Genomic DNA, 25,420 nt, shown 5'->3' with positions numbered 1-25,420 from the left:
TAGGTGGGATCCATAACCTACCAGACCCAAATACTGGGCATAAGAATTGGTTATCTGGTAAAGGAGTCACCATGTTAAGGAAAGATGAAAGGCTGCTCTCCCGATTGACCATTCAGGGGGTGGGGGGTTTCAAACCTTCTTTTAAAACAATTTGGCTAAACTGTGCAGAGGGAAGGATATTCAGCAGAACTGGTAACATCCTGGCAAAGGAAAAGTTGTTTATTTGTTGGATTATCCATTTTCTCCCCTGAAATGACAAAATGACAAAACAGTAAAGTGTTGTTTTTGTTTTTTTGTTTGTTTTTTTTGTTTTTAATGGAAACCACTCTAAGTCAGACAAATGATAGCTTGAATGACGCTGTCCTGTCTGAGCGCCATGGAACCTGACAAGGGGAGTAGTTTTGACTCTTTAAGTTCCTGGACAATTTCTTAGGGTAACAACTACAGACACATGTTCATGAGGGACAACAGTAAGTTTCAACAGCTGTGACAAGCCCTCTTCTGGCATGACCACCATAAAGCATGCTTGTGTACATGAATAATAGGCAATCTCTCATAACTTTGTAACAACAAATCTTATCAAGCTTTTCCCTCATGGAACATTACCTCATGCCCTGGCCCTGGTAATTCATGAAGGGATGTCATCATGCCATTTGATGGAGGTAATTGACATGTACTATATGAATATTTAAAGTCAACTGTACCTTTTTATAGCTGCAGTAAGAGAGCACTACATGTTACTGATACATAGTTTAAAAGAAAAGGAGATCCAGAAAAGGACAAGGGTAGATTAAAAGTCAGCAATGGTAGAAACTTCTTTCATGATATCAGAAAGGAGCCCCAGGGCTAAATTTATCTCTCTGGTACTATGTCATCAGGTTTTTGCAAGTTTTGTACATCTCCTCTTTTGCACTTCATGCATTTCCTACAGGTTCATATTTGGAACATAACTATCTCGTGGTGTTTTTTTTATTATTATTTGTGCCAGTGTGCATTTGAGTTAGAAAAGACTTGCATATTAGTATTAATCAGTACTTTTCAGGTCACTTTGATATGTTGTTGGTTGACAAACTTATAGCACTACTGTTGCAGTATCTTTTAAATTCCAGAATAAAGGAGTGCTAAATTTGCACAGAAGGGGTCATCTCTACATTTGGTAAAACCAGAGTAGACTGCTCAGACCATATTTGTACTCTCTGCATTTCAGGATGCATCTGCCTGCTGGTATATATCATACATACCCAATCCATTCATGGGAAAATGAGTCCCACAGCTGTATAAGCAGTAGGCACCAGGTTGGTTAACAGACTAATCACTGACTAATTCTTCCCTATGTTTGTATATGCTAATATGTTGACTCAGCTGTGGCCATACTAGGGCTGTAAAAATCTACACAGGCTTGAGTGTGGTCTGTACTTTGGATGGGAGAGTTTCATTTGAAATTGCAGGTATCATCTGAAGTAGTATTGATTCAATGGGTGGTGTATTTTCCTCTGTCTCTTCTGAACTAATGCCCTAGTATGATGCAGAGAGAATATTGATGATTAATTATGAGTTACTTAGCTTTCATGATTTCTGATGGATTTTAAAGAAAACAAAACAGTATTGTTAGTCCTTTAAGGGGGATGTTTCCTTGACTAAGTGGGTTTAAGGAGACACATGAAGATGGGTGCCGTTTCATAGGTAGACATAATTTATTCACACACCCTTATGAAGAGTTAGGTAGAGTTAGGTTCCACCACATATGTGGATAAGTGATTCCTGTGTACTGTTCGTAACACACTTTGGGCTCTCTGAATGACTGGTGATGAGATATAATGGAAAAATGATACATTGTGATAAATCAGCTGAGCAGTGATGAGTAAGCAGAAGGCAGTGTGGTAAATGTTCTGCCTCTTAATTTCCTCTTGCTCAGAAGGGACAGAGGGTGACAAGGACAGGAAGGTTCTGTGGCAGTCAGAGGGGAAGTGAGCAGAGGCAGCGTATTGGGGGCTCTGGGAGGAACATGGGCGGGGGGGTTTGCAGGCAGTTGTTGGGCTGATCACTAGAGCCTTAGCAGCTGAAGTACCTACAGCACTTCCCTAAGCTTTTGTTCCCAGAGCATGCAACCAGAGACCAAGATTATTACCACAGCTCATGAGAGACCCCAGGTGGGGATGAGTAGAGCATAATGCACCCGAAGCACCCACAGAGTTGGCATCTATGACTGAGGCACGCTTGGAAAATGAGCATAGACAATATAGTTCATGTCTCTTTTATGCATTTAACACACACATCACACTTTTCTTACCAGTTAAGTAGCAATGGCCATTTAAATGGTTCTATCAGAGGATTTTTCGCCTCCTCCCCCCCACAAATTAACTTGCAAAAAAAAATACTTATGCTTGTTTGAGATTTTCTTAAACCTTTGCAACAGATTGCAGCAAAGGGGAGAACTTTCATTGTTTCGCATCAGAATATTCATAGAATCATAGAATCTCAGGGTTGGAAGGGACCTCAGGAGGTCATCTATTGCCTCAAACTAACAGAAATTACTTGTCAGGAATCAGAGCCTGCAGCAGAACCAGTCTCCAGGCAACTTAATGAGCACAGTTGGCCAGTAGTAGGCTGCCTGATTGACATACTGCCTGATTGGTGAGAAGGGTCAGCAGACCGGCTCTTAAGGCCAGAAGCAGTAGCAGTTTGGTAGCTACTCAATGCATTCTGTCATGGCTGTGATAGTTTCTGTTCCTGCCTTATTCCTAGCCCTCCATTCTGGGTAACCCAGCTCTGACCCTTAGCTCAGATTCATGACTTAGGCTCTGACCCTTGGCTCGGGCATCTGACCTTAGGCTCCTACTCCTGGCAAGCAACTCCTGCCCTGTCGACTAGGCATGACCACCCACATCCTGGTCTTTGATGCTACTGTTCTGGTCAGTATAGCTTTCTTTAGAAGGACACTGACCAGAGTTTGTTTGTCTGTGTATAGCATGAGATTATTCCTTTTTAATGTGGATGAGTTATTGTTAGAGTTCAGAACTGCAAATTGCCTTTCCTGAAGAATCTGAGTTGGCTACATACAAAGTATTTACTATAAACCACTGAAGTCCTGGGACTGGTTTAACATAATTCATGTATATCAAATGTATTAATCCTGTGGAAAGGACAAAAGATGTAAATTCTTTCCAGTTGTTTAAAGGACTGAGAACACTTTCACATAGTGGTTTTGGGTATTGTAAACCTTTTTTGTTTTTGTTTTTTGTTAAAAGAATAAGTTTGGGGTAAAGTAGTCAGTCACATAGGACCAGCTAAAATCATGTGTGTAGCTTTACTTCAAAATAATAAAAACTAAACAAGATGATCTGTAGATCAGAATAAAAAGTTGGGTGCAAGGAAAATGTTATTTTGGTCATAGAAGGTGATGATACTATAATTTTGATATTGCCTATTTCCTAGTACCAACTTTACCAAAGTTGCTAGATGCTTGTTAATTACTTGGATTGTACACTTTTGGGGGCAGGGTCTATCTTTTTGTTCTTTGTCTCTACAGTGCCTAGGTCCACGACTAGGGCTCGTACGTGTAACAGCAATATAAATAATTTTATAGGATATTATTTACTTGGCAATTAAACTGGCAACCAACATTACCCTCTGTAGATGACTGTTGGCTTCAGGATAGTTGGGGTAAAAGGAGAGGGATTTTTTTCCAGTAACATCTTTCTTTCTATGCCTGATGAAGGGGAGAAAAATGACTCCCCATGATGAATTCCTTTGTGTGTGTGTGTGTGTGTGTGTGTGTGTGCGCGTGCATGCATGTGTATGATTTATTCTTAACCAACAGACTCAAAACGGCATAAAGTTTGGAAAGCAGGAATATCATGTAACCCATAACCGTGTTGGGAGATAACTTTGAGATGACTTTCAGTATTTTGGCTGAAGATTATTATTCCAGACTTCGTGTAACTTTTAAAATTCCTATTAAATGATTTGTGGTTCACTGCAATGTTCCGTACTAATGTAGAGGGAGCACTAGAAGGGGAATTTTTTTGTAACCATGGGAGACTGCAGAATCTATATCACACTTAACTGTTAGCTACACTGGGATTTTTGTCTCCATTAATGAAATGAAGAATGTAGGCATAGCTTAATGAGAAAAGAGTCATATTATTTCTCCTCGTCTCCCACCACCCATCAGTGCCTTCACCGGCTTCGTGCTCTTTACCCTATCAAGATCAAGCTTTGTGTGATCACTTTCAAAACTCTACGTACCTGCCCCTCCCCATCTTACATCTCCTGTACTTTGCCAATGATGTGCCAGAACTGAGATTCCATTTGTTCACTTCTCCTTCATTCCCCTCCATGACTTCTGCTGCCATTCCACTTTGTGGTCCCTGAATATGTTCAAAAAGCAGATGATTTAAAAAAATCCCTTTTTATTTCCTTATAAAATGGGATGCTTGGGTATTATAGAGGATTGCCTATATTGATATTTCAAAACACTGCCATCATCTGGGTGATCAGCAGTCATCAAGGACTTTTGCCAGTTTCTCTTGCTGAGGAACATCACACTGGTTTCCAGCAGCAGAAAATACAGGGGGTTGTGACAGCACCAGGAGTCCACAATTTACCTGGTGCTGCAGGGTGACCTGTAACCTTCCAGTGCAGCCTCAGCAGTGGCTAGTACTGGGTGGAGAGTGTGTGACCAGGGGACTTTTGTATACGTCTTCTTTGAATTCTCCACCAATGGGGAACCTATAGAGCTGAAAGTTGCTTTTTTGTGACATATGCTAAAGGAGGGCTGGGTGCGTGCTTTCTATGGTGTGAACCCTTGTGAGGTGCAGTGGGCCTGGGAGTGTATACATTTTGGCTCAGAAGCTGCAGTGGTGTGAAAATGTGTAAGTTTTAAACTGAAAAATTGAGTACATCAGACATTTATTGGTAATTGCTATGGAAACTGCTATAGCCTCTAGTAGTAATAGAAAGGAAAGGACAAATATATTTAAGTTGGTGATCTGGATTCTCTGCACCTTGTACTGTGTAAAGTGGACTCGACATGGCCAGCAAAGAATTCCCCTACTGTAGAGGAACACTCTGTCAGAGTAGGCCACTCATCTACCAGAAAGCCCCTTGATGTAGGCCCTGGGAGGGGGCGTTCCAATGGCAGGAGGCAAGTACGAGAATGCAGAACTCTATCTCCACTGGTGTGAGTTAGAACGGCAAGGGAGCAGCTCTAACAGGTTGAGGCAGGGCAGCTCAGGATCTGGGAGACATAATTGGCTCCTAGGTGGTTCCTCACTTCTTGCTGCCTTTGTCCACAGCTTGGATGTAATCAAGGATCTGGTACTGTGAGTCTGTTTCCAACGGAAGATGGGGAGATAAGGGAAGAGAACAATAAAGTGGGCAAAAGGGGAAATATATTTTGGAAAGTCTATTTCTTCTATCATATGGGCAAAATATGCCAATTTGGGGGCAGCAACAGAATTGCCAACTTCCTTTTTTTAAAGGCTATTTTCTTGAAAATGTTAGGATGCTAATCTTAAGACTTCCCCCTCATATAGTCAAGTGTTTGATACAACACTAAAGTAATGCAACACTTGAACCTTGTCTGAAAGAGAGAACAATAGTTTCTTTAAATGGTAATTGATCAGTTATTTCATATACCATTATATATTGTGTACCACTAGGTGCCACCATAGCCCTAGTAATATTTATTTAAAAATCAATACTATTGATTGTGTATGTAGAAGAAGAAAGTTTTCTCACTTTCTGCTCTGACTAATCTTATTTTTCTGATTGCTCATATTGCATGCCCAACAAAATTCTAGATTCATTTGATGTTTTTTTTAATAGCTTTAATGTATTTTCTAAAGTTGGTGGTTTGACTAGATGTTCAATGATTTTGAAACCTTCAGCTACTCCATTATAAGAAAATAATGTTAATCAATAGAAATATGGGTTAGTAACATTTGTTTTAGGTTCATGAGTTAGTCATAGCTATGTACAGAATCTATTATTGAAATGATTGTTCCTCCAAAAAGGAAACAGATTATCTACAACTAAAATTCAATCTTCACTGGATAGTGCAGGGGACTGGTTGTGGGATGTGGAAAAGCCTTTTACCTCTAGGTGACCAGTTGGTCATCATGGGAATTCAGTACTGTTCAAGCAACTACTAGAGCTAGTTGGAATTTTTTTGACAGAAGAGTTTTTTTTTTTTGGTTGGAAAATACCAATTAATCAAATGCAAAGCTCTTCTTGGGAAAGGGGTAGTTTTAATGAAACTTTAAATGGGCAGGTTTTGCAGGTCCAGGGTGGAACTTGTGCTGTGAAGAGAGTACTCTCCATTATAGCCAATGGTTATGGCACTTACCTGCATTGCAGGTAACATGGAAAGATTTAAAGTTCAAGTCTCTGCTCTGATTCAGGCAGAGTATGGTGTTTCCCACAGACCCCTGGATGCCAACTGGTAGAGTCATAAGAGGTGCATAGAATCATAGAATATCAGGGTTGGAAGGGACCTCAGGAGGTCATCTAGTCCAACCCCCTCCTCAAAGCAGGACCAATCCCCAACTAAATAATTTAAATAGGATTGTACAGGGATCCCCTGTGTTAGATATGTACATAATAGTTCACCAAAGGGTAGCATGTGAGATTTACTGAGGGTTAGTAGCCCACTGGTCGTCATAATCATTATGAGGTGCATATACCGATAATATTTAAGGAGTTACGTAACTATCCTGAAAATTATGCTTTTTAAGGTCTTGGCGTTAAGACAAGTCATCAGGAGGTGACATACCTTGGAGATGTTCCTTTCAGGCAGGAGGTAACTGACATCTGTCTCCCTCTCCAGCCATTAGTGCATTGTGTATTGTATGCCAACTTGCATATTGAATCAGTTGTGAATGGAGAGATTGTGAAATCTGGAGGATGAAACAAACAGCGGGGCGGGGAAGCATGTTCCTGTTTTTGAATAAAGACACTGGATTGGTTTAGTATACCTTGTAGTGCAAAGTAACTGAATCCTTCACCTAGGAGGCAAACTGATCCTGGGCGTGTCTCATGAAAGAAGGCTCACAGGCTGCCTGGCTGTAAAGTACTCTAGGGATTTTGAGTGAGCAATACTTTATTAGATATGAGAGTATCTTATTAGACTCTAGAATGCATGTTGTGATTTGATATGTAAACATTTGTTTCCAATACTCATCATTGCTGTTACTTGATTCTCTAAGCTTTGTTAAATAAACTTGTATTTGATTTCACTACAAACAAATCTAAATTTGGAACCCAATGCTCTGAGTGTCCCTAGCCTCTATTGCCAGAAGCTGGGAGTGGACGACAGGGGATAGATCACTCGATGATTGCCTGTTCTGTTCTTTCCCTCTGAAGCACCTGGCATTGGCCACTGTTGGAAGGCAAGATATTTGGCTAAATGGACCATTGATCTGACCCAGTATGGCTGTTTTTATGTTCTAATTGCTGTGAGTAAAGCAGAGCAATGATCTGAGGTGGAACTGGTAAACTGAGGGATACACTTCTTCCAGAGAAACAGCAGCAGTGAATGCTGTGAGGGTACAGTGGACCAGGGGTTGGGCAGTCCAGAGAGTCACTCAGATGTCTGGAGTGTCCTTATTGATAACTTGCAGAATGACAGTTGGGCCTGCAAGGCCTTGAGGGGAGTGCATATGTTACCAGTGGGAGCTGATCCATGGCAGGCACAGACCAGGCTTCTTCATGCAAAGGGCAGGTGGTAGCCAGCTGCGTCACAATCCTGGGTATACCTGGGAAGTGTCAGACGGGCTTAAAGCTGGTTCTCCCAAGGCATTTCATCTCAAGTCCCTGCTGTTTCTGATTCACAGTGGGGACTTGAACCCTGATCCTTACATGTTTCCTGCATCCCAGGTGAGTGCCATAATCGCTAAGGAATAGCAACAGTTTCTGTCTGGCCTAATTACTGTTTAATTATGTGTACAAGGTGGAGCAACTCCAACTCCAGAGATTGAAAGAGGCACCTGCCAGAATAGGCAATATCCTCATGGTTGGGAGAGACCAGGGTTCAAGTCCCTCCTCTGAATCCGACATAGCAAAGACTTAGACTTGAACCTTCCTTTCCCATGGCTCCTGCATTTCAGAGGAGTGCCATAGCTACTGGGTTACTGGCTGTAATGGGATGGCCCCTTTCTCCCCAAATCTTTTTCCATTTTTTTCCCAAGGTTTCAGTTTTGTTCCAAAGTGGAGCAGGAAGTTTTTTCAATATCATAAAATTCTCATGGGACAAGAAACAGTTTCCTGCTCAGTCCTAGTCACTATTGACAGTTTTTTTCAGTGTGTTAGGCATTTAGGTACTTGAGTAATAGGTGCCTTATAAATAAGTGTTATGATAGGTGGATATTTTAATGTTAAAGCATGGAGGAAGAGGATTAGTTGGAGAGGAAGAACGATGTTATGTAATATGGGTCAGTCTTAGTCTGTTCAGGCTTTTGAAAGCAACTCTATACATCGATCATGCCTAGAAGCTTAACAGGATTATTAGCGGGCATTCCTATGCTAGTAATGTGGTGCTTGTTCTTTGAGCCAAGTTTGTTGAATTCTACAGGTCTGGCAATGCTCCCCAGAATAGTAGACATACTTTGTCTTATCATAGTTGGCACTAGTACAAAATTACTGAAATGTTATTAGTTGCTGAAGATGTAATGCTATTTTTGTAGTAAATTCTATCACTTATTTGTGCACAGTATGTAATTTATTTTCTGAGAACAGTCACATAGTGTTGAGGAAATACTGTATGCATGCATTGAAGAGCTGTATCATGAGATGAATCTGCAACACGTATTGACAAATTCTACAGAGATATTTGCCCCAAATGTTCAGAATTCAATAGATCATTAATCTTCTATCCCAAGCTTCAATAGGCTGGGCCATGGCACAGTTATCAGCTGCATCTCCAGGGATCATAAAACAGTGTTATTCCACCTGATCTCCCCCCCCACATCAAGAATAGCAGCAGTTCAATAAAATAGCCACTTAGCTATTCTTTGGGATGAAGGTGAGTCACTACAATGGTGAATATGCCAGGAGTTTCTGGGGGGGGGAGAATTTTTTTTTTAACCTTTTCAATGCCTGATGCAGCCATGTGGTCCTTTGAATGGTATCTCATGTTTCCTTATGATAGATACCACTGCAAACATTGTGATCCTGGTATTCAAACCAATGTGTGCTGTTTAAGGATTTAAATATATCCCAAAGCACCTGTTGTTGGAGGTTTTTCAATATTTTTTCCTCTGGTGTACACCTGCCCCACCTGCCTTAAGAAGAGAAGTTCTCCGTATCATTTCCCTTCCCATGTCACTGATCATCTGTTTTTTTCTTTAATGAAGAATTTTAATAGTCCTTTAGAAAGAAATCTTTTTTTTTTTTAAATCCAAAAGAGAACTAGCATGTATTACTGATTCAGGCCTATGTTCCATTACCCAGTTCTTCCCCACATGTATCAAGCCTTCTTCACTTCCCAACATCTACCCCAAATAAACAGCAATAGGAGCTATCAAATTTAAAATTAAAATAATTGTTTAGCTCTACAGTCCATATCAGATAGATAGTATAAACTTGCTAATTAGGAACAGCAAGTGAGAGCTCAAAGATCATTTCATGAAGGTATATCTTGAAAGATGAAGCAAAAGTAGATGCTATTCATATTCTAGAACAGGGATAGCTCCTTTCTTCTAGTACAGGGATCAGCAACCTTTAGCATGCAGCTCGCCAGGGTAAGCCCCCTGGTGGGATGAGGGATGTGCTGGCTGCCACTTCCCGCTGCACCCATTAGCCTGGAGAGGTGAAGCATGGCCAGTGGGAGCCGTGATCGGCCAAACCTGTGGACGCGGCAGGTAAATAAATGGCCCGGCCCACCAGGGGGCTTACTCTGGCGAGCTGCATGCTAAAGGTTGCTGATCCCTGTACTAGAAGAAAGGAGCTATCTCTTTCATTGGGATTTTGACCCTGCTATTCACTTTCTTCATAAACAAGATGGTAAAATGCATTGGCATCACTGTAATTACAGCACATGATTTTTTTTTTTTGTCCTTCAGTTTTCCAGGGAATAATGCAGAAGGTATAGGTCACCATTATGATCTCACTTACACAGACTTCATTGTCTTGACTGGAACTACTTCTTGTTTACACTAGGGTGCAGGTTCTCCACAATATAATAGATGTGGGGCGGAGCAGATTCTGATACTTGATTGCAATGGGACTGCTTGTGACGTAAAATATTACACAATGTCTGGAAAGCTCCCTGGATGTGAACCACTTCCTCTTCCATTCATGATCACATAACATTGCTGTGGCAACTACAACATTTGCTTATATAGAATAAGAAAGTATCTGATGTATTGTTAGATTTTTTTTTTAATGCAATTTTGGCACCCAGGTGGTGCTGGGTTCTTATTTTTTTTCCACCTAACTTGCCCCTTTCTGCAGACCGCTAGCAAGCATTCCAGGGATGACAGTTTAGGACCCTTTTGTATTAGAATAAGTGAGAGGAGAATCAACTTCAATAACTTTCTTCTTCAGTTTTGCCTAGATCTGGAGAGGGCAGGGAAAATACAAATATTTTTTTTTATTCAAGAACTGTACATTCCCTTTCATTTTCCAGACCACATTCACAGCATGCCCTCTGCCAAACAGCATTGCCAAAGTCAGTACTATGGTTCTAGCAGACGCAGAGGAGACTAAAGGTAGAGTATCAACAGGATGTTTAATAAGATAGGAAATATCTTCAGGATAGAAAGGAAATTTATATAGTCAAAGAGTTCAGAGAATATCTTTTCAAATAATTCCTTCAAGAAATTCACAAGTATTTAGTCATTAAATTATTTTATAATGTAAAAACTTCCATCCTTTCTAACTCTAGAATGGTACTAAAGAATTAAGCTCATATTTTATTAGTTTACCTTATCCTCCTGCTTTTTTAGCTTTAATTTCAACAATTAAAGTTTATTGATCCAGACCCAAGATTCTAGATGACACTAAATCTATTTCTGACTCAAAAGAGGCAAAACTAGTCTGTGTATTGTACAGCAGAGTAAAGTGTTTTCAGAGAAACATTAGTCATTATGTCAGAAACCATATATATTTAGGGGTAGCTTGTTGATCTGCAGTCTAAATACTTTTAAGAGCAGAAAGAGCTAGCAGAGACTGGAAAGGATTTGGAGGAGAGAAACCGTTTGCCTCTCCTGCAGGTGTCATTGTAATGTCAGTAAAGATCAATATTGTCACCTTTACCACTCTTTCTTTAAGGCGTAACTATTTTAACTGTTTTAAGAGTTTGTTTTATAGTAGTGTCTAAAGGCCTTAATAGAGATCAAGGCTCCACTGTGCTAGCCACTGTACAAATACACAGTAAGCAACAGTTCCTGTCTCAAAGAGCTTAAAATCTATGCAGACAAGGAAAGAAGTGAAGAATTAAAGCTAACAGTGCATTCCCTCTACGTCTCCACCCAAATACTCAACTGCCACAGACCACAAATCATAACCTTCCCATATCCCACAAAGGGTGGGAATGGAAAGGGCAGTATGTTGGTGTGGACTTGCCTAGGGTGGCTGATCTGCGAACAGTGGCTGATCTGCGAACAGAATCCACATCTCCTGATGCCTGGTCCAGTGCTATATACACTAGACTAGAGCATATTTCCTCCAAAATCTACCATGCTCAGACACAATTTTGAGAGCTGGAAGTAGATGACGTGATGCTCGCCACAATCAACTAATTGGTGTAGATAAGGGCAAATCATGTTCACCATCATGTCAGCAAGTTGTGATTAAACTTTTGGAATCAATGGAATGATCAGGTTTTTTTAAAAAAATATGCCCATTGTAACATCTGAGAATACTGCATAATTTAGATGTACCTTTATGTTAAATTACATTGCCGTCAATGAAAAGTGCAATTAGCTATACCTTCCCAGGAATTATAATTGGTGATTGACCATAGCTAAGCAAATGTTTGACCAGAAAAAATGTTCTAAAATGTGCTCTGAAGGTCAGCTTTTGTGAACCACCAGGGATGGGAAGATCCATAGCCTTGGGAAGGAAGTGAGGTGTGGGGGGAATGCTGGAAGCCAGGAATCCTCTTGGAAGCAGAGTTAAGGTTGTGATTTGTAGTCTGTGGTGTGTGGTAGTTGTGTATTTGGATGGAGAAGTAGAGGGTAGGCACAGTTAGCTTTCACTCTTCACTTTCTTGCTTTTCTTTTGTGTTAGATGTGTTATGTATAGACCAACCTTAACTGATGCACAGTGTTTCGTTTTTGTGTACAACTATATTCTTCCTTAGTGTAAGCATGCTGAAGTGAACACCAGGGATGAATTTTTTGGCTCAGACTGGATGTTTCTAGTGGTTAAGGAAAGAATATTTCACAGGCAAGATGAAAATCACAGAACTATTAGCTGACAATGACTCAATAATATTGCACAATTAAAAGCATTAGAGGGGTTTTATAACACACTTTGAAATATGACACTGACTGTTGTAGGAGATAGATGAGGGGACTAAATTGCAATATTGGAACAGATTGTACTATCAATATGTTCCTTGTGGATTTTACCTATACCTGAGGTGTCTAAAGTACAGTGCAGCTCTGTGCAGTTTGTGATCTGTTATGACTTCTTATGTTTTCTTCCTCCATGGCTAACAAAGGATCCAGTGATGCCCTGCCTTATCAGCCTTGTTATCACAAGATCCTTCATTAGCTATGCAGGAAGAAAACATAAGAATTCATAATAGATCACAATATATAACGCTTCGTTTATACCCTAATATCTCTTAGATTAAAATTAATGAGTTAAGTGTTACATTTCATTTTTCATGTTTGGATTGAGTGCATTCAGATATGATTTGAAATTTTAATCTTACTGTAGTACAGTCTGGAGTCTGAGATGGTAAAATGTATAAAATGGATTTTTGTTTCTGCAGGGTCAAGGAATGTTTATACAGCTTCCATGACCCCTAAAATCACCTCTTCTAGAATAAAGGAAGGCTCTGTAGAGTAAGAATATCTAATTCTAGAGTGTTTAAAAGTGTAGCTACTGCTGTTTACACCTTGTGTGTGTATTACATATTTGGATATCATTTTACACCTAGGACAAGATTTTGATACCCTTATTCATGTTGAATATTGTATTACTCCATTAACGAGGCAGGTTTTTAACAGCAACTAGAAGTGGTCTTATTTTTATTGTTCTGTGATGCAAGGTCTTGGGACATATCGATAGTCAATGACACACTGATAATACAATCTTGTCTTCCTCCAACTTTAACCTTCTCCTTTCTCAAGTGCTCCCTGGGTTCCTTTAATTACATATTGCTCTGCAGGCTCAATGTCTTATGGGAGGGTGGCTTTCTTCAGGAAGATCTTATGTTCCCCTGGTTTCCCCCATGTCACAAAGAATCTTCAGGGGCAGAATTCAGAGACCACTATGATGGAACTAGGAAGCTTTTTTTCATAGGGGTCTTTTGGGCTTTAGACAGGTTAGATAGAGTGCTGGATTTAGGGGAATTGCCAACCAGCTATGGGAAAACCCTTCACCGGCTCATATAAGCTTTGAGAAAACCCTATTTTAGAATTGCCTCTGGGCTTAGTGAAAATCCTGGCATCCCAGAGAGTTTAAAAGGCCAGCATAGTGGGACCAGGATAGTGTTTCCAGTCTTGCTGTTAAATGGGGAGGTGGGTTTTCTGCTCTTCATCAGGGAGGCCAGCAGATAGTTACACCCTGCACTTCTATCTGTGGATATTTAATTTAGTTTGGGAGTAGAGGACTGTCTCTGCAGAGATAGGAGTGTGTGTCCTCCTAGCTCAGAATTCCTACATACTCAGCTGCAGTCCAGAACAGGCATTTTGTCACCTTTTAAGCAGGAAAGAAACATGCAGCTATTTGAGTTTTATTCCTAACTTGAAATCCATGGTGTTCAAGTAGCTGCAAAATTAGATTACAACCCTGAGTTGTGTGGGAAAGATGAAGTGAATGAGGACATGAGCAGAAGCAACACTGGGTACAGGTGACAGAGTGACCATCAAGACTGAAAGAGGTGTCACCATCAGTAACTCTTCTTTTCACTACTGGAGTCTTTATGAGACTGATGGTGTTAGATAAGTCACCTAGTAATACTACCACAAAAATAGATGGTGGTGTTAGATCAGTGTGTTTTCCTGCAGTCAGTCTTTCTGGCAGTATCACAACAACTAATCCCCTCTTTTTTGTTGTCCAGCTGGGCAGAATGTTGCTCAGATCAGAATGCTGATCATTCACATAAAGTCTTGGCATCTCCCAGCCTACTTTGCTAGACCTTGTACAAATAACGCTCAATAACCACCATTTGTTAAGGTGTCTCCTTAAGCATGTCTGCTGGATATACATTCACAGCTGGTATCTGAGATATTCTCTTGTATTTGATATTCTAGCATCTCCTTTGAGCACAATGTTTTAGAGGCCGTTCTCAGAACTGCAAACTATATGAAGCTAGCAGGAAATGGTAACACAATTTTTAGAGGAAGTTGCACAGGTGACTGGCTGACTTATCTAGCTGCATGTGGGACAAGGGAAGAGGGTGTTTTTTAAATCCCCTAGCTACCAAAAGCCCTTTCACAGTCTTGGGCCTTACTGCATTTGAGGCAGACCTTAATGTGCACACAATCTGATAGACAGCTGTTGCATGCAATACATTACCATGCAATACAGAAAGACCACCCAGTTTTTAATAATTTAAACTCTATTATGTTTTAATAAAAATACAAATGCAATTTACAGACATTTAAAAAACCACACAAGCATTGCCAGAGAATGCTTTGTTAGCTATTACATTAAACCCCCCCCAACTTACTACAATTGAACAATAATTGGCTGAATATTTGTACTTGCTTTACAATGTCTATAATAGCTGCTGTTTGCTCCTTGTACAAGCCTAGATTAAAAACCCCTCTCATGCCTTTACTTCACACAAGGCAAAGCAGGTTAAATCAGGTCAATTAACCTGGTAGGCTGCACCTGGGAGGAGATTTAGACTTGAATGACAAGAACTAAGTGAAGGTGGAGCCCAGCTGGGAATTAGCAGGTTGAGTTTGTATAAAGGGATGAAGTTGAGACCAGAAAAGAACTCCAGGGGAAGATGTCTATAGCCACTCCTTGGGAGAAAGGAGAGGTCTTTGGGGCTACAAAGTGTGTCAAGAAATCTAAGAGGGAAGTAGTCTATAGTTACTTCCTGAGAGGAGGGAGTTTGGAGGTGGGTGGAGGATAGAGCAGGGAATAGCAATGGGATCTGTGAGCAAGCACACTCTAATTGCTGGACAGAAAGTCTGTAGACTGGAACGTGGAGTAGTGGGTGGATCCAGGTTTCCCCTACTGGCCGCTGGGAAAGAGGTATAGGATCTGCGCCAGACTGGAAGACAGCTGACCCAATGGGAATTTAATACCTTGGAAGGAGAAAAATGGAGTGCTGAGTAGCAAAGAAAGTGCACCCTGAGTCCTGTAGAGAGAAGGGCCACCATACAAAGAAGGGAATGTCAGACCTGATTGCTGCTAATCCCTAGACACAAGGAGGTGCCCCAGTGTTGAGTGAACCCTGTCAGACCTTGTTCTTCCTGTGAGTGCCTGTATAGATGCCTCAGAGGCAGGTTCTACTTTGTATTGATGTAGGATTTCTCAACCTTTTGAGCTAGTGATTTATTTCAAATGGTTTCTTTTTCAGTTCTGAGGAGAGGGTTGTCTGTTGAAGCCAGAAGCCTGCCTGTCAGCTTTCTGACCAGAAAACCGAGCTCTCTGATATCTATGAGCAATTCATAGTGTTTCTGGCATGGCTGGATCTCTTGACTGCCTGTTTTGGAGCCAAGCATAGCTTTAAGTGCACTGCAGATGCCTTCAGAGAGGTTCTCACTAATAAAATCAATATAACATGGTTATTTCTCTTGAAATGCCACAGATTTCCTCCATTTTTTTAGGGGAAGATGCTAATAGTGCATTTGTCTATTAATGTATCTCTTATGTTACAGTAGTGCCCAGGAGCCCCAACCAAGAGCAGAGCCTGGCTGCACTAGGCACTGTATACAGAGTAACAGGCCCGGCACTATATACAGAGTAACAGGCCCTGCCCTGGAGCCAGGGCCGGCTCTAGGTTTTTTGCTGCCCCAAGTACTTGCTTGCTTTGCTAGTGCCTAGAGCCAGTCCTGCCTGGAGCCCTTGCAAATTGGATTGACAAGACAATGAGTTTGGGGGAGGGGCTATAATATGCAAACAGGATGAGCAGCCACGATGGTCTGCAAACATCATGTAATTTCTAGTTCTTGTTTCTGAAATTTTTTGCGGGGGGAGGATTCTGCTGAGAGGGGATTAGCTAAAAAGGGAGATTGACGGGGGAGAGGACAGTGCATGGAGCCTGTGCAATGACGCTCTCCCACACATTTCTGGGGAAACCTGAGTGGTCTCATTCTGCACCCCTAGCCTCTTCCATCTCACAGTAATGTGCCTAGCTTCTGTGCTTGTTTGTCTCTGCTCCTGCTACTTGAATTTTAGTGAATACTAGTTATATTGGGTGACTTGAGTTCTTTATATTGCTTCCAGCCTGAGGAATTTTCGGGGTGCCAGTCAGCAGCCTGTGGCCTGAATTAGATATAGATTAATATCTTATACTTATATAGCAATCTCTTATCCCAAAAGACCCCTAACTCTTTTTTTTTTCTGCATAGCTGATCTCCTTAATGAGCAATATGGCACGCTATCAAATCTTGGCGCATTAGGTGAAGTATGATCTGAGATACCTAAAGAATTCCTCACAGCTTTCTCAGCTCCAGTTAGCTCAGGCAATAATTATTAGTAGCAATAATGCTATCTAGCCAGGCTGCACTGTACCACTCTCACAGCTGTATGGGCTGGGCAAAATAAAGCAGGACTCTTTGGGATGGAAGTGATTATATGAGCAGCAAGGACTTTGCCAGCAACAGTTAGAAGAAGGAACACTGATGCAAAGAAAGCCAGTTGAGTGCCCCCAGACTTTCACAGCTGTGGATGCCACAGATGTTAGCATACAACTTTACAATTCAAACTCTGGACATGTTTGCCCTTCCCTCTCTGTCCTATTGCCAGGCAAACTGTCCCTGCCCTCTGTCCTTTTTTCTATTGCTCCTTCTTGGGTCTCACTCAATATCTCTCTTTTTCCACCTGACGCACCACTACTATGCTTCTATTTACTTCTCTTGGCTTGACACTCACTCTTACCCCACACACCATCCATAAGAAGGGAGATGTGTCTATCATTACCTTTAATCTCTGCTTATATGTTGTGCCTCCTTTCCTCTATTTCTTCCTGTTAAGAGCAGGGACTGACATCTATTTAAGGGGCCCTGGTCTTCACTGATACCTTTGGGTACTAAAGCAATAATAATTTATAACCTTTAGAAGAATAGCATATTTCCTCCATTTTTTTAGGGGAGGAAGTGAAGATGTCACTTCATAAACATGATGGATGGCTTTCATTGCATTGTATAACATTTCAGTCGTAGTAAAGCATTTTTGGTACTTTATCCAATAAAATGTATTTCCCACTTGCAGTGGGAGTGACACTACTTGAACTCTTGAAAAAAATCTTCCAAAGTCAAACAGAAGATCTAGAAATGGACTCTGAATACCCCTATTTTTTATTGTTGGAGGTACAGTGTATATTAACCAGCCCATGAGACTAGTAACAAGAATAAAATCTCTTATAAAATAAATCCCAAAGATGAGGATGATAGCAAAGAGGACAATTTTAGGCTCTGAACATGCAAGGAATTTTTCCAGGGTACACGGATCTACTCATGTTGAACTTGTAGATTTAGGGCTTGAGTTTTGTAGATCTTCTACATTGTTATAGGGTGGATGACTGTTGCCGCAGTTCAGGATAACTGCACCTGCTCAAGGCCAAGTTTCAAAAGGATGGATTCAGAGGTGGGTCATTTACATTCCTCTTACCACAAGTGGTTTGCAGGAAATCCACTTCACGTGCATTGTCCCCGAAAGTACTTTGAAACTCATACATACAATCCCACAATAATACACAAATGTTTGTATTTTCAATGCAATGAGCTCCTAAGCACTTCACCCTAATTCAACAAAGTTTAATTTAGTTCCAAAAGGTTGGTCCAGGATATTGTCATAGTTGTCATAAATATCTTGTAGAAGTGAAAAAATGTTGGTTTTTTTTCATGCTTTGTTCCTCTTCTCATTGCTGACTTACATGTCAGTGTTCCTAAAAAAACCCAAAACTTATACTGCATATATACATTATTTGAAATGAATTTATCTTAAAATAAAAAAAGGTATTAAATGAGAACAATGTTTATCAGGGGCGGCTCTAGGAATTTTGCCACCCCAAGCACGGCAGGCAGGCTGCCTTCAGCGGCTTGCCTGTGGATGGTCCGCCGAAGCCGCGGGACCAGCAGACCCTCCGCAGGCAAGCCGCCAAGGGCAGCCTGCCTGCCACCCTCGCAGCGCTGGCAGAGCGCCCCCCGCGGCTTGCTGCTCCAAGCACGCGCTTGGTGTGCTGGGGCCTGGAGCCGCCCCTGATGTTTATTAAAATAGAGCAGCATGAGAGAGAATGTGAACTGTCTCTTATGTAACAGGTCTGTCCAACATCCTTAGTCAATAAAATGTAAATGGGACAACCATAGTGACTATTCAGTCAAGAAAGAGTCCATCAGATCACATCACATTTAACATTGAGTAGAGCTAACATTGCTCTTGGGCTCTCAACATGCACACACTAACAATCTCCTGTCACTCAGACTTCATTATCTCTACACTCCCTCTAATTACATGTGGAGAGCTAAATGTAACATGCATCAATGGAAGGCCTCTTGGTAGCACAAAGTAATACTATGAGGAAGACAGGATTTTGAGACTTGTTTTACTTGAGTTACTAGACTTGCAAGGGATTCAGAGTGCAGCGGGGGCAACATTCTTGGGAATAGAAAATGGTGGGAGAAGAGAGCAGGTAATTGTTTTATAGCAAATCTCTTGGCTGACTCAGTAAGACTAAGCGTTGCAGACTTTAGAGGGAGCTATGTGTGTCCAGCCCCACAGCAGGACTTTTGATGTTACCGTGGGTGACTTGCTTAAAAGCAACTGCATAATAGGCTGCTCCAGCAGGATTGCTGTGTTCTAAGTTTTTCCAAAAGGGCTTGATTGTGTATCTACCGACAAGGAAAGCAGGATCAATCCCTATCTGGAATAATTGAGCTTAGCTTCCTTAAGGACAATATCCGTACGTAGAGGCAAGAATAGTCTATTCCATATTATTTTATTATATTTCAACTTATTGTTCACAATACTATCCAACTGCTGTCTGTCTGACTTCTCAGGCCTTGCCTTCAAGCATATGTTTTTAAAAACTTGTTTTGAATTCAGTGGGAGTCTTTCCATTGGATCAGGGCCTGAGTGCAGACATACTGTTTGACAACCTTGGTTTATCTGGAGGTGGGGCTCAAAAGGAGGAAGGCATTGTTCTTTGATACCTAAACTGAAGCACCCCAAAACCTTGCTTTAAAGTAATTAGTCATCTTTGCTTTGTCTTTGATTCAGAGTATACACAATGGAATATTTAAACAGCAGTGATGGTGTTTCTCTGGTAAAGCCAATATAAATCTTGGTCTGCAATGTAAGCTTGGATTCCCCCGCCCCTCCTTCTGCATAAATATATATGCTATGAAGGCTAACATGGTGACACTGATAAGAATCAATCTTAAATAAGACGTGGCAAACAGTGAGCAAAGATGATGATTGAATTTACAAAATGAGACAGTTTTAATGGCAAGAAATTGATGCAACAAAAACATCAATGGTTTTGTTAGAGCTTCCCTGCTTCATTGCACATGAAAAGGAAAATAGAGGGAGGCTTTCACAGGAAAGCAAAATAGCCAGAGAATGTTCTGCTTCTAGTGCCATTTCCTTCCAGGTTGGGAGATGTTAACTCTAAGGGCTGAAGAATTTCCATTAAAAAAAGAGATAAATAACATTACAAAGAATGACTTAACCACTTTCGCTGCTGCATCTCCACTCCAGCTGTGCTGCTGTAGCCTTTTGATGTTCCATTAAAATTGATAGCTATCATCTGAACTATTAGTCTGTGCCCCCGAGAAAGGATTGTCTGTAGTATGTCTTGCCCAGCTCTGGACACATTGTTGTTGCTTAACAAATAATCCTATGAATCTGTGACCTTTCCAACGCATCTATCGCATGGGTATCTAAATGCTATAGAAAGTTGTGACTTACCTGTAGCCCTTCTGGTCATACCAGGTATTTCTTATTCAAGGTATTTGGCACATTATGCAGTAGGAAAGCGTTAATATCTGAACCATTTACAGGCACTTCAGTTCCATTGGTAAACTTCTTTTTTGTAAAGCGTGTTCCTATCCCAGCCTATCTAACAGTACTAAAAAATAGGACTTGTCATACTAGATCCAAGTATTGGTTGATCCGATGCAATATCCTTCATCTAACATCAGCCTATATATGAGAGTCAGAAAAAAGGGGAACAAATTTAACATTACAGTGCACCTGACCATTGCACAGGGAAGGCCAAATAGCAGCGGGTTAAAGGCACAAAACTAATCCCCCACCGTCCCCATGTACACAGACTGATAAAAGAATAAGGTGTAAGAAAGAATAGTGTAAAGAAGTATTTGCCCTTGTTTTTTTTTTAAAAAAAAAGCTATTTTACTGTATTATTCACATCTTTTTATTTTTCAAAAATTGTATTCGCAATAATGTTTGTGATGCTTTGGCTTTTCACCAAAGTGTCCACCACTATAGATATTTACGGGTATATCCATACTGGAAGTGCTTGTGGCAACACATTGGATGTTAGAGGAAGAAAGGAAAGTGTTTTTTGCAGAAGCATGGAAGAAGCAAATGTATACTAAACACTGGCAGCTGGTGACTTTGTTGATAGGTGAGGCACGCATCTCAAAACACAGTGGGACTAGTCTCTCACCTCTTCCCTCTTTGCCCCTGCAGGTAACTGGCATCTTCAGCCCAGTAGCAGCGTAGGGAGCTCTGGTGGGACCTGCTCTCTCACTCACCAGCGGGGAGTGCTGAAGGTCTCTGCTCTGCCCTGCCAGGACTGCTTGCTTGCTCCCATGACAGAGGGGCTGCAGAAGACTGGGCTCCCTGTACAGCCTCACGGTTGCTGACAGCAGATCCCTGTAGGTGTAAGGTGAGGGGGGCGGAATGCAGAGCAGAGATACCCGGGCCAGTACTGCAAGGAGGAGGAAGACGAGCAACTGGCAAGAGTCCTTCAGCAGTGGGTTGGGCTCCTCTGTGGCCAAGGCCTCATCCTCCTGGAAAGCACCTGAGGGAAGACACAGTACCAGGGACGTGAGCTGTGTCACACCACCACCGCCCAAGGAGCACTGGGGTGGGGAGAGAAGCCTTCCAGGAATAGTGACAGGTAGCAGAAATGGGGTGGGGAAGGCTGGGGTATTGCAGAGAGGAGCCTAGGTCATTTATTGGGGGGGTATCAAGATGGGGAATCCCTTCCTCAGCTTGGGAGCTTGTTTGATGTAGGGTTGCCAGGTGTCCAGTCTTCAACCAAACACCTGGTTGAAATGGAATGAGTGAGTGAGGATGAGGGAGAGCAAGCCACAGAGGGAGTGGGGAAGATGGAGTGAGCGGGGTGGGGCCTTGGCAAGGGTGTTTGGTTTTGTTTGGTCAGAAAGTTGCAGCCCTAGTTTAATGGCGTATATTAAACAGTGAGCACTTCCCCTCTCCTGCACAGGTTGGACTGAGGCTCCCCCCTGCTCCCAGGGAATTTCAGGGGGATCAGGCTTGGGGTCCTTTCCCCAGGGCATTTTGTTGGGCTACTCTTTGCTGCTCCAGCACCCATTCCTGACCAGGCTCATGCTCTCCCCACCAGCATGAACTGTGGTGGTGGCAGACCCTGCCAGCCAAGAGGGACCAGGAGGTTGAGCCCCAGGGAGCAGCTCCTCCCAGGGATAGGGCATGGGTCCTGGAAAGGAACAGCTGCGAAGTCCCCAGCTCTAGGCTGGTGCATTGGGAACCACTTACAAGTGGAGTAGCCTCCTCCTTGCAGGCCTGGTTGGGGGTCTCCGCTCTGCTTTGCCAGGACCACAGCCTTCCTCACACGTTGTGCTTGCAGGGATCCGGTGTTGCTGGCTGTGCAGGATCTGGAAGCCCTCTGCAGCTCTGCTGTCATGGCCCTACTCCCTCCCTCACAGTTAGCAGCCAGGATGTGGGAGCCATCCCTGGCCAGGAGCTGTTTAGCAGCAGATAGCCTCCCTAAGGGCTGCAGACTTGTCCTCCTTGCAGTCCTCACTGGGTGTTTCTACTCGGCTAGGCTTGTGACTGCAGCCTTCCCTGCTCCTCGAGCCCTGTGTTTTCCTGGGCCAGCCCCATTACAGCCCAACTGTCAGAACAGCCTTTAACTGCTGCAATTCTGCTGGAGCCTCACCAGTCCATGGTTATCACAGCCCTGCCCTCATAAAGTGATAGCTGGGTGTGGTAAGTTGTCATGGTAACAGAGCAGCTTTCTGAGGTACAATTACCTATACACTGATCTGAGCCTCTCCTGCAGCAGCATTGTGTTTATGGAGATGAAGCGCTTGTGATCTGTCAGATTACTCACTTTCTCTCCTTGTGGACTTAGATATATTAACTTATTTAATATATACACCTAACTGTCCTAATGCTAATATAGACACACAAATGTAGCTTTTAGGATTGGGAATTAGCTTCTGAATTCTTTGGTTAGGCTGTGCCTCACTTGCCGGTGCTGACGAGCTGCCCCAACACTAAATAAATAAACTGGCAGCAGTAAAGAGGTGGAGGAGTGATGGGTGGCATGCAAGCTTTTGTGGACAGTGTGCAACTGCCATCACTACCAGGAGAAATGGCTGAGGGATCCCTCACCCAGCAGCTCTTCAGAAGCAATATTTTGTCTGGCCATCTGGCTCTGACTGAAAAGATGTGAGGCAAGGGACTGATCAACACATGTCTTGCTTCCTGAAACAGACTTCAAGGTGACATCCTGAGGCTTATGCTGTACTATATTTTATTGGGCCAACATCTGTTAGACCCCAGGTGTTTTATGAAATTCAGGCCGCAGCAGGCGGGTATGGTGGAGGAGAGCCTACATGCAGTGTCTAATGCTAGCATCTCCTCCATGATGACACTCAACACCAGTAAGTGGCTTTGAATCTGAGGAAGTAGAACCCTTTTAGCAGTGAGGGTGATGAAGTAAAAATCTTAAATGGACCAAATTGTACCACAGAATCTCTATGGATAGTAATTTCATGCTCGAATATAAGAATATAGCAGTAAGGATTTACTACCAACCACCTGGTCAGGATGGTGATTGTGACTGTGAAATGCTCAGGGAGATTAGAGAGGCTATAAAAATAAAAAACTCAATAATGATGGGGTATTTTAACTACCCCCATATTGACTGGGTACATGTCACCTCAGGATGAGATGCAGAGTTAAAGTTTCTTGACACTTTAAATGTGGTCTTCTTGGAGCAGTTAGTCCTGGAACCCACAAGAGAAGAGGCAATTCTTGATTTAGGCCTAAGTGGAACACAGGATCTGGTCCAAGAGGTGAATATAGCTGGACCGCTTGGTAATAATGACCATAATATAATTAAATTTAACATCCCTATGGCAGGGAAAACATCACAGCAGCCCAACACTGTAGTATTTAAATTCAGAAAGGGGGACTACACAAAAATGAGAGAGTTAGTTAAACAGAAATTAAAAGGTACAGTGCCGAAGGTGAAATCCCTGCAAACTGCATGGAAACATTTTAATGACACCATAATAATTCTTCTTGCATCCGAAGAAGTGGGTATTCACCCACGAAAGCTCATGCTGCAAAACGTCTGTTAGTCTATAAGGTGCCACAGGATTCTTTGCTACCATAATAGAGGCTCAACTTAAATGTATACCCCAAATTAAAAAAACATAGAGAACTGAAAGGGTGCCACCGTGGCTAAACAACAAAGTAAAAGAAGCAGTGAGAGGCAAAAGGCATCCTTTAAAAAGTGGAAGTTAAATCCCAGTGAGAAAAATAGAAATGAGCATAAACTCGGGTAAGTGAAGTGTAAAAATATAATTAGGAAGACCAAAAAAGAATTTGAAGAACAGCTAGCCAAAGACTCAAAAAGTAATGGCAATTTTTTTTAAGTGAATCAGAAGCAGGAAGCCTGCTAAACCACCAGTGGGGCCACTGGACGATCAAGATGCTAAAGGAGCACTCAAGGATGATAAGGCTATTGTGGAGGAAATAAATGAATTCTTTGCATTGGTCTTCACAGCTGAGGATGTGAGGGAGATTCACAAACCTGAGCCATTCTTTTTAGGTTACAAATCTGAGGAACTGTCCCAGATGGAGGTGTCATTAGAGGAGGTTGGAAAAGAGACAACTAAGGGGGGATATGATAGAGGTCTATAAAATTGTGATTGGTTTGGAGAAAGTAAATAAGGAAGTGTTATTTACTCCTTCTCATAACACAAGAACTAGGGGTCGCCAAATGAAATTAATAGGCAGCAGGTTTAAAACAAACAAAAGGAAGTATTTCTTTACACAACGCACAGTCAGCCTGTGGAACTCTTTGCCAGAGGCCAAGGAAGGCCAATACTATAGCAGGGTTCAGAAAAAAAAACTAGATAAATTCATGGAGGATAGATCCATAAACGGCTGTTAACCAGGATGGGCAGGGATGGTTTTCTATAAGCTGTTTTCTATAAGCTGGGAATGGATGACAGAGGATGGATCACTTGATGATCTGTTCATTCTAACTGGGGCATCTGAGATTGGCTGCTGTTGGAAGACAGGATACTGGGCTAGATGGACCTTTCGTCTGACCCAGTATGGCCATTCTTATATGATTATCTCCTGGAGCAAACTACCAAGGGAAGTGGTGGATTTTCCACCTCTTGTTGTCTTCAGATCAAGACTAGATGCCTTTCTGGGTGATTATGCTTTAGCCAAATGCAAGTTTATGCATTAATCAAACACACGTTGTTGGATCAATACAGGGCTAGTAAGGTGAATTTTTAATAATCTGTGATACACAGGAGGTCAGACTAGATGATCTAATGGTCTCTTGGGGGGCCTTAAACTCACTCTATGAATCTCTGAAGTATTCAAGGCCATAGGTTACAGGAGGATGGTGCTAGAGAGAGGCATTTGGTTGCTGGTGTCGTGGGAGCTGGTGGTAGATGATGTGTTGCTGAGGATGTGTTGGACATGCAACCTTCTCTTATGACTCTTACCGTTGTGGATCCTTCTGCTGGTGTCCTTCTGTTAGACAGTCTTGCTGTGCTGTCTCCTGCTTCTGCATCAATTGGTGTGGCATGAGCTAGACCATATTCTTGGAGGAGATTTGCTTTGTTTGGTATTGTTTAGTTTT

General features: G+C 42.0%; 1 protein-coding gene across 1 annotated transcript; it reads right to left on the bottom strand.

The window, feature by feature from the left end:
- Positions 1 to 231: 231 nt before the first annotated feature.
- LOC123378883 lies at positions 232 to 22,483 on the bottom strand. Its single transcript, XM_044978268.1, has 4 exons — positions 22,060 to 22,483; positions 20,987 to 21,343; positions 6,776 to 6,899; positions 232 to 247 (listed from the first exon to the last, which is right to left on the bottom strand). The coding sequence occupies exons 1-4, from the start codon at positions 22,205 to 22,207 to the stop codon at positions 232 to 234; spliced, it is 645 nt and encodes a 214-aa protein (XP_044834203.1). The 5' UTR covers positions 22,208 to 22,483.
- Positions 22,484 to 25,420: the final 2,937 nt, after the last annotated feature.

This window comes from Mauremys mutica, chromosome 1, assembly GCF_020497125.1.
Source record: "Mauremys mutica isolate MM-2020 ecotype Southern chromosome 1, ASM2049712v1, whole genome shotgun sequence".
In the NCBI taxonomy this organism is placed as follows: Eukaryota; Metazoa; Chordata; order Testudines; family Geoemydidae; genus Mauremys; species Mauremys mutica.
The sequence above is the reverse complement of the archived record's forward strand: the minus strand, read 5'-3'. Positions and strand labels throughout refer to the sequence as shown.